Below are 14,996 nucleotides of genomic sequence, written 5' to 3'. Positions count from 1 at the left end.
CTTGCCACTATAGTACACTAACAAATATAGCTATATTAATATCCTTTCCAGCTTCATTCCCTAACACTTCCTCTCTACTCACACTAATAACCTTCTGCAGCAGCTATACTTCAAAACATGCCAGTTCTCCAAACTTCTGGCTGTTTCATCATTCTGTGTATTTATTCACAGTGCTTTATTTGTTTACAATGCTCATTCTATGGCAGCCTGCTTGGAAAGCCTGGCATTTAAAGTTCTGCTATGGATAATATCTAGTATATATACACAGTAACAGTAAAGGAAGTTAGAAATGACCAGGTTTTTCTGGTAGTTTGTGCTATGTATAAGTTCTCGAACTGCATACGCTTTCTTTATTTTAATCAGTGGATATTTTACAGGCCCTAAATACTTTACTGGTTTTAGTGGTCAGAATACTCTCACCTATTTTGTGTATGCTATAGATTTTTGGCTTTTTAAATTTTTTTCACCTCTTAAAAGAAATCCATTTTCAGTTACTTGTGAGCTTTGCAAATACTGTCACCCTAATCTAAGCCTAGACCAAACCAGGAAAATCATTTCCAATAACCTGAACCCAAGAGACTGTATAAACATACTTCTACTCTGGGAGTATGTCTTTTGACACCAAAAAAACAATCAGACACGCAAACTACTTCCTGATTATTTTGAAATAAGATCTAAAAGGTTTTTTAAATTGTACTCGAGACAGCTCAAAAATATCCAGAAATGTTTTGATATTTCTAAAGTATTTTTTACCAATTCATGGAGATTTGAGAGTAGAAAACTACAGATACCATGCTCTTCCTTTTTTCCTTTCTGTTTGTTTTTTTCTTTACCTTTGATCCTTCAGGGCCATTTTGTCCAGGAATCCCAATATCTCCAGGAAAACCCTAGGGAACACAAATAATATAGGGAGTTTATTCCATAGAAAATTACCTTAAATTTATTAAGCATACAAAAATTCCTTTTGCCTTTCTTTGAAGTCCAGTTAAAATGATTTATTCTCCTCAAAATTAATTTAATACCTTTCAATATTAAAGATTGTTAGGCAGTTGTCTGATAATGGAATGCAAAACTTATAAAGTATACTAAAATAAAGCTTACTTCATCAATTATTCACAAACAATCCTTAGACCCAAAGAAAATTCTCTAATCTAGTCTAAGAAATTTTAAAAATCATATTCAGAATCATTCAAAACTTGAAAAAGAAGACAAAAATATATGTAACAGGTCTTTTAAGTGTCATATGGGACACAGAGTCACCCAACAATTAAGAGAATGTACTTTGTTAGACTCACTGTTTACTAACTACACATGAATTCTTCTGTTTGGTAGAAAAGAAAAAAAAACTCCACAGGTTACAGCTTAATATACAGGATACTAATTAGTTTTACATCAAACACAACTACCTTATTCTAACATTCCCATATTCAACTGTCTATAAATAGATCAAATGTTCTTTGAATTTATTTTGACATTTTACTGGTTCTATCATTAGTTAATGAATTGAATAAAATCTTTGACCTATGTTTACTTAATATTTGCCTGAAAATCATAATATTACCTTTTTGGAAATTATACTTTAGCAGTCTAAAACAGTTGTTTTTAAGAAAAATGGACCAGTGTTAAATAAGTCTATGCTGAGATAAAGCCAAGAGTGTTGCTCTAAAATGTTAGAGCAATATTCTTTCTCAAATAATACATTAGAATGAAATTCATCAGGATCAGTTTCAATATTGATAATAAGCTAATAATTATACTTTCCTTATATTTTGTCACAGATAGTTATTTTAGTGTTTTCTTCTGACATGGAAAAAGGAATAAAAAGCAAGACAAGTAGAAAAATCATATCTTTAAAAGTTAAGAAGGCTGCAATTAGGTATGAATATCAGCTAGAAAAGACAGTTCAGTGGAAGGATAAATATTATGATAATTAGTGTCAACTAATAAGATAGACTAGCAAGGTTGATTCTGGAAAACTCATTTTAGGGAAAAAAAAAATCAAAATTAAGTGATACCAATTCATACGGTATGGATTAGGAAAGAAATGTCTTGATTCCAATTTAAACTTGGGTTCTGTGGAGAAAATATTGCTTGCGGATGTTTCTGCCAAGAGAAAAGGCAGTGGTAACAGAAAGACTGGACACAAGGTCAGATTTCTGGAAGCTTTGGAACAGAACACATTCGATTCAGACATGCCGATTGCTTTTCTAAGGGAAATCAGGGTTACCTATACCTTCTCTCCCTGGAGGAGGAAATAGCAACCCACTCCAGTATTCTTGCCTGGGAAATCTCTTGGACAGAGGAGTCTGGCAGGCTACAGTCTATGGGATCGCAAAGAGTTGGACACAACTGAGCGTGTGCACATGTGCATGCATACACATACACACCTTCTCTGCCTTGAGTAATTTTTCTTTATCTATCTTCATCTGCAACACTTACATTTTAAATAAGAGATTAAATAATATATTACTTGAAAATCTTTCTTTGACCTCCAATACCCTGAGTTAGGTCCCATCTAAGACCCTCACACCATCCTAGGGTCCTACAAGGTGACTTAACCCTGGCTGGTTTGCTATTCCTCATCAGATTATAACACAGGTATGTATAATAAATTATGTATGTTACATATATAATAAATTCCTGGAGGGCAATTTTATCTCTACTAACCACCATATTCCCAGAAACTAGTAAAACACCTGGCACATAATAAATGTTAAAAAGTTTTTATTTGTTTTTTGTTGTTGTTGAACAATGACGTGTTTGTTTCTTTTGCCAAAAAAAGAGATGACAACCTGGCTAGTGGCTACTTTTGGCCCCTTGGTACCAGTTTACAACTACTGGTTCACAGCATCCTCATGGATAAATTCATAATTCCCATCCATTCAAAAGATAAGCCTAGAACACATTCTTATACTTGAAAGAAAGCTGTAAAAGGTATAAAATTTGTCATGTTAAAAGAACTCTGGGAGTCTGAAAAGGATCTCACCAGCCAGATATGAGATAATATGAACTTCAATAAGGATAAAAATTGTAATGGATTGAAACATGTCAAATATGTTTAAATTAAAAAGTTCAAAATGATACAGTAACAAAAAATTATTCACATTGGAAGCTGAAAGAGAGCCAACTCATTTCCAAAACTGGTAAACAAAGGTGAAGAATCAAATGTTTATTCTACCTTTTCTATACATACTATAACTAACCAAAGAGCAGATTAGGGGATGTATTCAAGCCAATAAACCAAAAGAAAAAAAAAAAAAAAAACAGAGAGAGAGAGCAAGAATATCACCATTTTGCAATACCCTACATGATCTAATGTATTAATATGTAGGGAATTGAAGCATCACAACTGTTACTGATTTATGCTTCCTGATGAAAGAACACAATATCACCCACAGTCTTGCCAAAAACAAACAAGCAAAACAGACTTTGGTCAGGCCTCTATATGTGACTACTAATTTGCAGGAAATACAGAGGAGGGAGAAAACATGCTTATCTACATCATGAGACTATAATCAGCAAAACCCATGCTGTTGGAAACTCTACAGGTTAAATGACAGGGGATCTTCAATGATTATAAAGTGGGGAAAAAACAATGGAAAAAGAACTTTTAAACTGAAAGACACAAGACTTAAAAAAAAAAGACTAAACAATAGTTTTAAAAGATGTGCACTTGAGTGATAAACTATAAAAGAGGAACTGCTTACTTTCAGAAGGAGAAAAGAGGCTCATGGCTGGGTTGGTATCGATAAAAGTTTCTGGGGATAACTGGCAGTTTCATTCCTAAACTTTGTATTAGTTGTAAGAGCATTTGTCTTATAAATGCCTGTGCTGTACATTTGTTTTATATAGTTTTCAGTGGCTGAAATTTATGTTCAATAGAAGAGTAAAAAAAAAAAAAACGGTATTGTGCTTCTGGGTTAACTTGGACTGTGGAGTATATACATGAACATCGGCTCCTTTTAAACATGAAAATTATAGTAAAGGAATGTGAAAAAGACAAAAAATACCAAAGATGAGGGAATAAGAGACGAAAGATGTCAAAAAATTGGATCCTATATTATAGCCATGTAAGTTGACTATTTTAAAATTAAAGCTTTATTTAAAAGTTCAGAAGCACATCAATTTAGTTATTAAAAAGAGGGCGTGGGGGGGGGGATGCTCTTCAAATAGTATACCTCAGAAACTTGGCCAGAGAATATTTTTATTATATAAAAAATTCCATACCTGAATTTTTGGTATGGATTGGGTTACCATCAGGTAAAGATCTTACCTTTTAAATAATAATAAATTTAAAATATAAAAGTCAGAGTTAACCTTGGTCAACTGTATTTTAATGATAATATATACCTATAAAAGATATCCTTTAATGTTCAAATTTACTGTTGAAATTGTAAATCAAATGACAGGACACAGCTACCATTGCCAAGTAGCAAAATTTCAAAGAGCTTAGAAATTGAAAGATTTAAAAATACACTGTTCAGCATCTATAACTTTCATTTAAAAAACCTACACTGGCATGAAACTATATAGAAGGAAAATTTAAAAATGTAATAAAATGCTCTAATTCTGATTTTTTTCATTTAAAATATTTTGGTAAACATTGAAAAGTCAAAATGGTTTCTTCCACAATGCACTTCACTATCTCTGCGGTCACATCACAACTGAAAACATAATACCTTACTGAGGAAAAGGACTAGGAGTTTGATTTCTGGAGATTTCTTTAAAAAAAAAACTGTGATATAATTGATATATAACATATTAGTTTCAGGGTAAAACACCTGTATATACATAGAAATGATTATTACAATAAGTCTAGCTAACATCCATCACCATCGTTATAATTGTGTATGTGATAACTTTTGATATGTACTCTCTTAGCAACTTTCAAATATATAATACAGTATTATTAACTATCCCACCATGTTATACATTACATTCCTATGACTTACTTACTTACTGGTTTATTTTAGCCTTTGTTGTCTGTGCTTCTGGTGTCAAAGAGTAAAAGAAAGGGTAAGTCATCACCAAGACTAATGTCAGGGAGCTTCTGCCAATGTTGTCTTCTATCAGTTTTATGGTTCAGGTAGTCCAATCAAGCTTTATACCCAATTTGAGTTAATTTTTGTGAATAATGTAAGATAGAGGTCAAATTTATTTTATTTTATTTTTGCACGTGCTGTTCAGTTTTCCCCAAACCATTACTATATGCACTGTCCTTTCCCTCACTGTATACTCTTGGCTCCTCTGTCATAGATTAACCGACCTTATGTGGATGTGTTTATTTCTGATCTTTCTTTTTTTCCTTTCTATTTTGTTCCACTAATCTATGTGTCTGTTTTTATACCAATATCATACTATTTTAATTACTAAACCTTTGTAATGTAGTTTAAAACTAGGAGGTGTAATGCTTCCAACTTCTTTCTTCTTTCTCAAGGTTGCTTTGGCTATTTGTTATCACTTATGATTCCATACTGGAGAAGGAAATGGCAACCCACTCCAGTATTCTTGCCTGGAGAATCCCATGGATGGAGAAGCCTGGTAGGCTACAGTCCGTGGGGTCACAAAGAGTCGGATGGTTTGTTCCATTTTTGTGAAAGACGCCACTGGAGTTTTGATAAGGATTGCACTGAATCTGTAGATCGCTTAGACAAGTATGGACATTTTAACAATATTAATAATTCTTCCAGTCAATGAACATGGAATATCTTCTCATTTATTTGTGTCTCCTTCAATTTCTTTCATCAATGTCTTACAGTTTTCAGTATACATGTCTTTCAGCTCCATGGTTAAATTTATTCCTAGGTTTTTGTTTTGTTTTGTTTTGAGGCAAATGGGATTGTTTTAAGGTCTCATTCTGATATTAGTGTATTGAAACAACTGAAAAAAAAAAGAAAACTGATTTTTTGTATCTTGATTTTGTATTTTGCATCTGGTGCCTTTTTAATAGAAATAGTTTAATCACCATTTTTTTATCAAGAAGCAGAAAAGTCAAGAAGCTTTAAAAATAATAAGTAAAATGTGTCTTCTATTTTTGGACTTCTAATATTTGTTTACTGTACTGAGAAGAGTGATTCAGCATTCTCTCCAGTAAAAACAATGTTTTATTATTCTCTGATCACTAAAAGCTGGAGCCTAATTCACATCCATTTTTAAAGCAAAGCATGAAAATTAAAGCACTAACACATTCCATTAGTTTCCTAAGTCATAAAAGTAAAACATTGTCTTTTCTACTCTGGCAAAGTGTCCTAATAGGATAAATATAATGTTCTATGGTATCCATTGAGCACATTAGTACCTCTTTAATAGGAGTAGTAAGTCTGTTTTATTTTGAAATATATAGTTCTTCTAGGTTAAAAAAAAAAAAGTTTAAAATGGTAAATGGATAAATAATCCACAATAATTAATTCAATGGATAAACTAATTATGGTATATTGGTAAAATGAAACAACCTGGATGTGGCAGCCTGGATTAATCTCAAATACATTATGCTAAGTAAAAGAAGTCAGACCAAACAAGAGTACATACTGTGTGAATTCATTTACATACAACTTTGGAAAAATGCAAATTCATCTAAAATGCAAAAAGCAGATCAGTGGTAGCCTGGGAAGAACTGGGGCAGGAAAACAAAATGAGGGATTACAAAATGTGAGGAAGTGTTGAGTTTGATAAATACCTTTTCTATCTTGATCTTGGTGATGGTTTCACAGGTGGCACATAAATGAAAAATTATGAAATTACACAATTTAAAATATACACCGTGGCTCAGATGGTAAATCTGCCTGCAATGCAGGAGACCTGGGTTCCATTCCTGGGTTGAGAAAACTCTCTGGTGAAGGGAATGGTCTTTCATTTATATTTTACAATAGTTAGGCACATGGAGATATTCTGGAGCACTTCTTACCAGGTTAGTCAATAAACAGCAGTAAATGTTTTCTACCTCCTTGGTAAGGCCAATTTACAGGGACCGAGTAGGGAAAAAGTGCAGAAGCAGCCTTATGTCAGAAGATGAAAACTAGGGAAAAATGGAAGATTCTGGAAGTAAGATTTATTTTTAGGGGAAACATCAAAATCTCAAATACTAAGAGAAATAATGGAGTTTCCAGTGGGTAGCCATTTCCTTTTCCAAGGGACATTCCCAATCTAGGGGTTGAACCCAGGTCCCCCACATTGTAGGCTGATTCGTTACCATCTGAGCCATGGTGTATATTTTAAATTGTGTAATTTCATAATTTTTCACATATGCGTAACCTGTGAAACCATCACCAAGATGAAGATAGAAAAGGTTATTTGTATAACTCAGTACTGTGTGGATCACAGCAAACTGTGGAAAATTCTTTAAAAAATTGGGACTACCAGACCACCTGATCTGCCTCCTAAGAAACCTGTATGTAGATCAAAAAGCAACATTTAGAACTGGACATGGAACAACAGACTGGTTCAAAATTGGAAAAGAAGTACACTGAGGCTGTATATATGCAGAGTACATTATGCGAAATGCTGGGCTAGATGAAGCCCAAGCTGGAAGCAAGATTGCCGGGGGAAATATCAATAACCTCAGATATGCAGATGACACCATCCTTATGGCAGAAAGTGAAGAGGAACTAAAGAGCCTCTTGATGAAAGTGAAAGAGGAGAGTGAAAGAGCTGGCTGAAAATGCAACATCTGAAAAACTAAGATCGTGACATCTGGTCCAATCACTTCATGGTAAATAGATGGAGAAACAATGGAAACAGTGAGAGAATTTATTTTCTTGGGCTCCAAAAGCAGGGCAAACAGTGACTGCAGCCATGAAATTAAAAGACACTTGATCTTTGGAAGAAAAGCTATGAGAAACAGACAACGTAATAAAAAGCAGAGATATCACTTTGCTGACAAAGGTCCATCTAGTCAAAGCTATGGCTTTTCCAGTAGTCATGTATGGATGTGAGAGTTGGACCATAAAGAAGGATGAGCACAAAGAATTGATGCTGTTGAACTGTAGTGTTGGAGAAAACTCCTGAGAGTCCCTTGGACTGCAAGGAAATCAAACCAGTCAATCGAAAGGAAATACCTTAATATTCATTAAAAGGACTGATGTTGAAGCTGAAGCTCCAATACTCTGGCCACCTGATGGGAAGAACTGACTCATTAGAAAATACCCTGATGCTGGGAAAGATTGAAGACAGAAGGAAAAGGGAACACCAGAGGATGAGATAGCTGGATGGCATCATCAACTCAATGGACAGGAATCTGAGCAAACTCTAGGAGACAGTGAAGGACAGAGAAGTTTGGCATACTGCAGTTCATGGGGTCACAGAGTCAGACATGACTGAAGGACTGAACAACAACCCACTCCCGTATCCTTGCCTGGAGGATTCCATTCACAGAGGAGCTTGGCGGGCTACAGCCCATGGGGATGCCAAGAGCCAGACGTCAACTGAGGGACTCTCACTTTCACTTTTCATATGATAAATATATACCTCGAGTATACCTATATAAAGCTATACAAATAAAAGCTAATTGGTATTGGGTGTTTTAGAAAATCATTTGCTCTTTGGTGAGCAACAGTTTGTTTTGATTTGAAAGAAAGAAAAGAGAATTTATTCATTGAACCTGGCCCCAGATAAAATTTGTGAAATTCAGAATTTGAATAGTTTTGGAAGTAATAGCACATTCAATTATAATAGATTAAAAATAAAGCACATATTTGGGGAAATTTCCACTTTTATGTTATTTTATAATATAGCTTTATTTTTTATTTATTTTTTAAATGTGAATTTGGGGCTCATTTATTCACTTCTCTTTAACATGGTGCCTAAGCATTTCCAGGGATACAAATAATTTTTTTATAATGTTACTTTAGATACTCTGTTATTACAGATGAGTGACATTTATGTCATTTAACTGTCAAGATTTTTTCATTGATTTCTATATACATTGTGCATTACATACATAATACAATATGATTTGGCTTAAATTTATCTTTTGGGTAGTTTATAAGTCTAAACAAAGTAGAGGCATTGCTTTGAAAAATAGTCATGTTGAGAAAAGATAAAATAAAAAAATCACTTAAAATAGGGTAACATACAAATTATGAACTCCTAGAGGGCAAAGTGGAGAAGGCAATGGCACCCCACTCCAGTACTCTTGCCTGGAAAATCCCATGGATGGAGGAGCCTGGTAAGCTGTAGTCCATGGGGTCGCTAAGAGTCGGACACGACCGAGCGACTTCACTTTCACTTTTCACTGTCATGCATTGGAGAAGGAAATGGCAACCCACTCCAGTATTCTTGCCTGGAGAATCCCAGGGACGGCAGAGCCTGGTGGGCTGCCATCTATGGGGTGGCACAGAGTCGGACACGACTGAAGCGACTTAGTAGTAGTAGAGGGCAAAGTTATGCAAATCCTCATCTGGTGCTGGGCACACAGTACATTAAATAAAAATTTGATGGCTGGAATTGATGAACACATTAAAAACAAATTCTATTTGAATAATTATATTTTCAATTATGCAGTTTCTAAAGTTACCCTTTGAAAAAATCACCAATTAGTATATATTCTATAAATAGGTTTAAATTTTACATATGCAAACAAGAAATGAATGCACTCAGAGGGAGAGAGATTCTGAAAGGGGGTAATCTGGTTTGAGAAATGGATCCAAAAAACAATCATAAGATTTTGTTCTTTAGCATTTGTGGAAGTACATGCCATGTCAAGGAATATACTGAGTCCAAGTACGAAAGTAATAAAAGAAGATTAAAATGATCTTCTCTGAGTGAGGATAATCCATCCAAAAGTTAATGCCAAGAAAAATATTGGAAAGGACAAAAGTAAAAAAATCAGTTTCTCAGTAAATTATAGAAACTAAACTGTAACACAGTGTGTAACTGCAAATTAAGAAACTGCTCTGTCTTCTGAGAAAACCACAAACAGAAAGCATGAGCTTCTGGAAAAAGAAATGCAGAATAAAGAATTCATCTAAGTATCTGGCTCGCTTTCATTTTCTTGCTGTTTTAGATCTAAAAATCCATCAAAACCAGATTTTTTTCATTATGATACTGATGAAAATCTTTGCAAATGATTATTGCTATTTATATTTTTCCCTTTTGCAACTCTGTACATTTAAGCAGTAAAAATAGCACAGCTGAACTCTAAATTCCATTTATATTTAATATTCAAAAAACTCAGCAGAGAAAATCCACAAAGATGATAAAATGCCTTACAAGATAGCATACACTGTCTCCTGAATAAAACTTTGCTTAAATAGTATTTACAGAGTGTTTGAAGATACACACACGAAAAAAAACCTTCAAAGTCAGCTGCAAGTCTTTTATTCTACAGAAAGCTATAGAAAACTATCACTAAACTTATAATTTTAAATAAATTATTTTGATCATTATTTGATACTTAAGTTTGGATAACCTATAGTGGCAAAGGGCAGTTCTGTAGTAGACTCGGGAAGGGAGGAACATGAAGGGCAAAATGGAAAGATTACAAAGGTGAACAAAGAAATTTTGGGGTTTGATGGGTAAGTTCACTATTTTGATTTTGGTGACTGTTTTACAAGGTAAACATATGTCAAGAATTATCAAATTATACAATTTAACTACATGCAGCTTTGCTGTATATAAATTATACTTCAATAAAACTGTAAAACAAAAAGCAATATTTTATATAACCACCTGGTTTTTTTTTTGGTAAACAATAGCTGTCAACCATTCAAAGAACCTCAGAAAATTTGTACTCAAATAAAAATCAGCGAAACTCAGACTTCAAAATGTTTTGGAGATAATAACATGACTGTGATTTAATACTTACCTTTAGATAAATATCATTGTGGGTACTCACTGTCTATATATTTAACTCATTTAGAATTCTTATGAGCACCTTAAAGAGTATCTAGTCATTCCTTCAACACATAGTTACTATGTGTCAAGCATTGTTCTTGGTACTGAACATATACTAGAGAAGGAAGATATTCCCTGGTTTCATAGAATGTATATTTTGAAGACTCTTCACCTTAGATTCTCATTTCATTGTAAATTTGTGGTTGGGAGTGAGAAGCTGGGTGATTTAAAAACTTGATTTATATTGTTACTGGGAACTGGTTTATATCAATTGCCCATATTTGTTCTAAATACATAACTATGGGCCAGGGGCTTCTCAGGTGGCTCAATGGTAAAGAATTCGCCTGCCAATGTAGGAGACGTGGGTTTGATCCCTGGGTGGGGAAGATCCCCTGGAGAAGGAAATGGCAACCCACTATAGTATTCTTGCCTGGAGAATCCCATGAACGGAGGAGCCTGGTGAGCTACAGTCCACAGGGTTGCAAGGAATCAGACATGACTGAGTGCGCGCGCGCGCGCACACACACACACACACACACACACACACACACACTCACCCATGGGCCTGGGGCAGTCTATGTTTTTCTCATTCTCTCGTTTTCCAAATGGAATGAATATTGTGGCCATCTTGCTTTTCTCTGATATCATATACTGCCTAGTTTAGATGTAGACTTACACCTGTGCCTCACTGAGAATCCACCTTACCCAAAGAACCTGGCCTTGGAGCTCAAAGCAACAACTGACCAATAGGTTGGGGTTTTTTTCTTTGGAGAAAGAGGAATGTATTTTCAGTTATGTGGATGGCTGCAGCATATTACCAAAGGCATTTGAAAAACTATGTAAGTGGGAAGAAGGGTATATAGGGAAAAAAAGGCATAAAATGTAGAGGACATTTCTTTTTATCTGCTCACCATCTCTTTGGGAAATGACTCTCTTCCCCAATCTGTAGTGTGTGTGCTTCTGGTCCCCATCGCAGTATTTAGGGGTAGGTAAATGATCCAAATCCTGCCAATTACAGTATTCCTGTTCCAATGGATGTTGTGGTTGATTTAAAGATGACCTAATCCCAGTCACATTGGCCGCAGTCCATTTTAGAATTTCTGCTAGAGCTAAGCAGAAAGAAGAGCGCTTTCCTTTTGCTAAAATTGATCACTCTGAGAGCAACATAACCCCAGAGTTGCCAAAATCCACTGTTGCCACAGCATGTTGTGAATGAAGCCAATAGAGATAAGTTAAGACTAGGAGATGAGGGTAACTTGATTATATTCATCTAGTTCCTGTATCTAGTGAAACCTCTTGGCACATGCACTGCTGGACTTCCTGACTACTTCAGCCAGTCCTGAAAATTGGCTGAAAATTGTTTGAGTTAGGTTTCTGTCATTTTTAATGGAAATAGATCTGACTAAAACACTGAACTATCTGCAGTTCTCTAAATACACACAGCTTCATCATATACCTGTTCTGGAATATCCTTACCCTATGTTTGCATTTGGTTAAGTCTCTACTATTTCTTCATCAGCCAATCTTCTTGGAAGTCTGTCTTACCTCCCTGCCCCAGGTTCCTTCATCACACAATTTGTTACCAACTCAATTATATCATGATCTGTGAAGCTTATCATAGTTCCTCTTAGTCAAAATCACCAACTTGTTCCTTTATATTCCTACATAACTATTAACATGGCTTTTTAGTACTTAATGCACTATATTATAATTTGGATGTGTTTCTTTATTCCAATATGTGAGCTGAGGGAGGGAAATGAATGTCTCTCACTCATCTTTATACCTCCAACATTTAACTTAATATGTTGCTGAAGACAATGCTCCATAGTCTCGAATTTTGCCCCTTACACAAATGAGGTACTTAGCTTTCCTCTTACAAGTCTCTCTTCAGGGAATTTTTCATAGTAAAGAGATAATGTCTTCCCCTACAGCAACAGGCAGCAATACTTACTGTCCAGATAATAATGTCTTTCTCTGGAACCCACTATCTTTTATAGCTGCCCATTATAAAAGATCTAGCTTACCTCAGCTCAAAGTTCCTCTTATATAATGCAACCCACTGCATATGCAATAGCATCCAGCTCTCTTCACATCACCCTCTGAGAAATGAAGATCACTGAGTCAGTGAAAAAATGTTGATACTCCAGCAACTACTACTGCTGAGAGTAATAAATGATCCTTTGTCTCTGTCCCAGGAGCCTTGTGTGTTCTCCTAGAATCTATGAAGTGGTTAAGCTAACTTGTTGTCTTGCCAATAGGATAAAATATCAGATCCTTCACAGTCCCTGATGATTCTAGGGATGGGAATGGAATACTGGTGGAGAGAGAGCTTTCTGGAAGAGAAAGTATGAGGGCTTCACCAGAAATGATAACAGGATGGGATATGGGAAGATTTCATGGGAACTGCCAGTGAACATGACCAAACTGTACAGTCAACCAGGCAATAAGTTGTCCCCAACTATACCACCTGCTAAGAGGAGGAACTGGGAAAGATGGCTATAGACCAAGTACTGGGAGTAGGAAGCACCTTCGGAGATAGTTGACTTAGTTGTTGTTAACTCTTATTTGGGTGGAAAGATATCCTCGTTAATCTGTTGAGTAGCCTCAGGTCTAACTCACTGTAACAACAGTACTATTATTAACAGTAACTGATAAGATTTATCCTAGATTGGCAGAAAATTCCATTCATGGACTACCATCTGAACTGAGTATGAAAAGATAGAAATTTGTGAACATTAATGGGATCGAAAAAGCAAGAGAGTTCCAGAAAAGCATCTACTTTTGCTTTATAGACTATGCCAAAGACTTTGACTGTGTGGATCACAATAAACTGTGGAAAATTCTTCAAGAGATGGGAATACCAGACCACCTTACCTGCCTCCTGAGAAATCTGTATGCAAGTCAAGAAGCAATAGTTAGAATTGGACATGGAACAACAGACTGGTTCCAAATCAGGAAAGGAGTCCGTCAAGGCTGTATATTGTCACCCTGCTTATTTAACATATATGCAGAGTACATCATGCAAAATGCCAGGCTGGATGAAGTCCAAGCTGGAATCAAGATTGTCAGGAGAAATATCAATAACCTCAGATATGCAGATGACACCACCCTTATGGCAGAAAGTGAAGAAGAACTAAAGAGCCTCTTGATGAAAGTGAAAGAGGAGAGTGAAAAAGTTGGTGTAACACTCAACATTCAGAAAACTAAGATCATGGCATCTGGTCCTATCACTTCATTGGAAATAGATGGGGAAACAATGGAAACAGTGAGAGACTTTAATTTGGGGGGCTCCAAAATCACTGCAGATGGTTATTATAGCCATGAAATTAAAAGACGCTTGCTTCTTGGAAGAAAAGCTATGATCAACCTAGACAGCATATTAAAAAATAGAGACATTACTTTACCAACAAAGGTCCATCGAGTCAAAGCTATGATTTTTCCAGTAGTCATATATGGATGTGAGAGTTGGACTATATAGAAAGCTGAGCACGGAAGAATTGATACTTCAAACTGTGGTGTTGGAGAAGACTAGGAGGTCAGACCAGTCAATCCTAAAGGAAATCAGTCCTGAATATTCATTGGAAGGACTGATGCTGTAGCTGAAACTCCAATACTGTAGCCACCTGATGTGAAGAACTGACTCACTGGAAAAGACTCTGATGCTGGGAAAGATTGAAGGAGGGAGGAGAAGGAAACAACAGAGGATGAGATGGTTGGATGGTATCACCGACACGATGGACATGAGTTTGAGTACGCTCCAAGAGTTGGTGATGGACAGGGAGGCCTGATGTGCTGCAGTCCATGGGGTTGCAAAGAGTCAGGCACGACTGAGCGACCGAACTGACCAATGGGCAGAAAGCAGGCAAATCAATACAACTATCACTGGTTTACCTGGGAGATGAGGGGGAAGGTTCCATATTTTTTTCCACAATACCACTGACATTAGGATTGGCTGGCTACTGAATACTGTTTCTGACACAGCTTGTAATCAAAGGCCTTATTCAACTGGCACCAATCTACTTTTTACAACTTTATCTGTCACTCTGTACCAACACAAGGACTCTGTATCAGCTAGCCAGTTTTAAGCACTGTCCATACATCCACCATGAATATGGTTCAGTACCTAGATGTCCATCTCTGCTCATGCGATTTACCCTGTCTGTACC

The 14,996-nt window shown here is 35.8% G+C and overlaps 1 protein-coding gene across 1 annotated transcript in view; it reads right to left on the bottom strand.

The window, feature by feature from the left end:
* COL24A1 (collagen type XXIV alpha 1 chain) overlaps nucleotides 1-14,996 on the bottom strand; it is a 363,647-nt gene that overhangs the window by 222,290 nt on the left and 126,361 nt on the right. The window contains exon 21 of the mRNA XM_052638047.1: nucleotides 834-887. Coding sequence (XP_052494007.1) covers nucleotides 834-887 — 54 coding nt within the window. The remainder of the gene's footprint in view (nucleotides 1-833; nucleotides 888-14,996) is intronic.

Source organism: Budorcas taxicolor, chromosome 3, assembly GCF_023091745.1.
Source record: "Budorcas taxicolor isolate Tak-1 chromosome 3, Takin1.1, whole genome shotgun sequence".
Classification (NCBI taxonomy): Eukaryota; Metazoa; Chordata; class Mammalia; order Artiodactyla; family Bovidae; genus Budorcas; species Budorcas taxicolor.
This window is presented reverse-complemented; position numbering and strand designations above follow the sequence as displayed.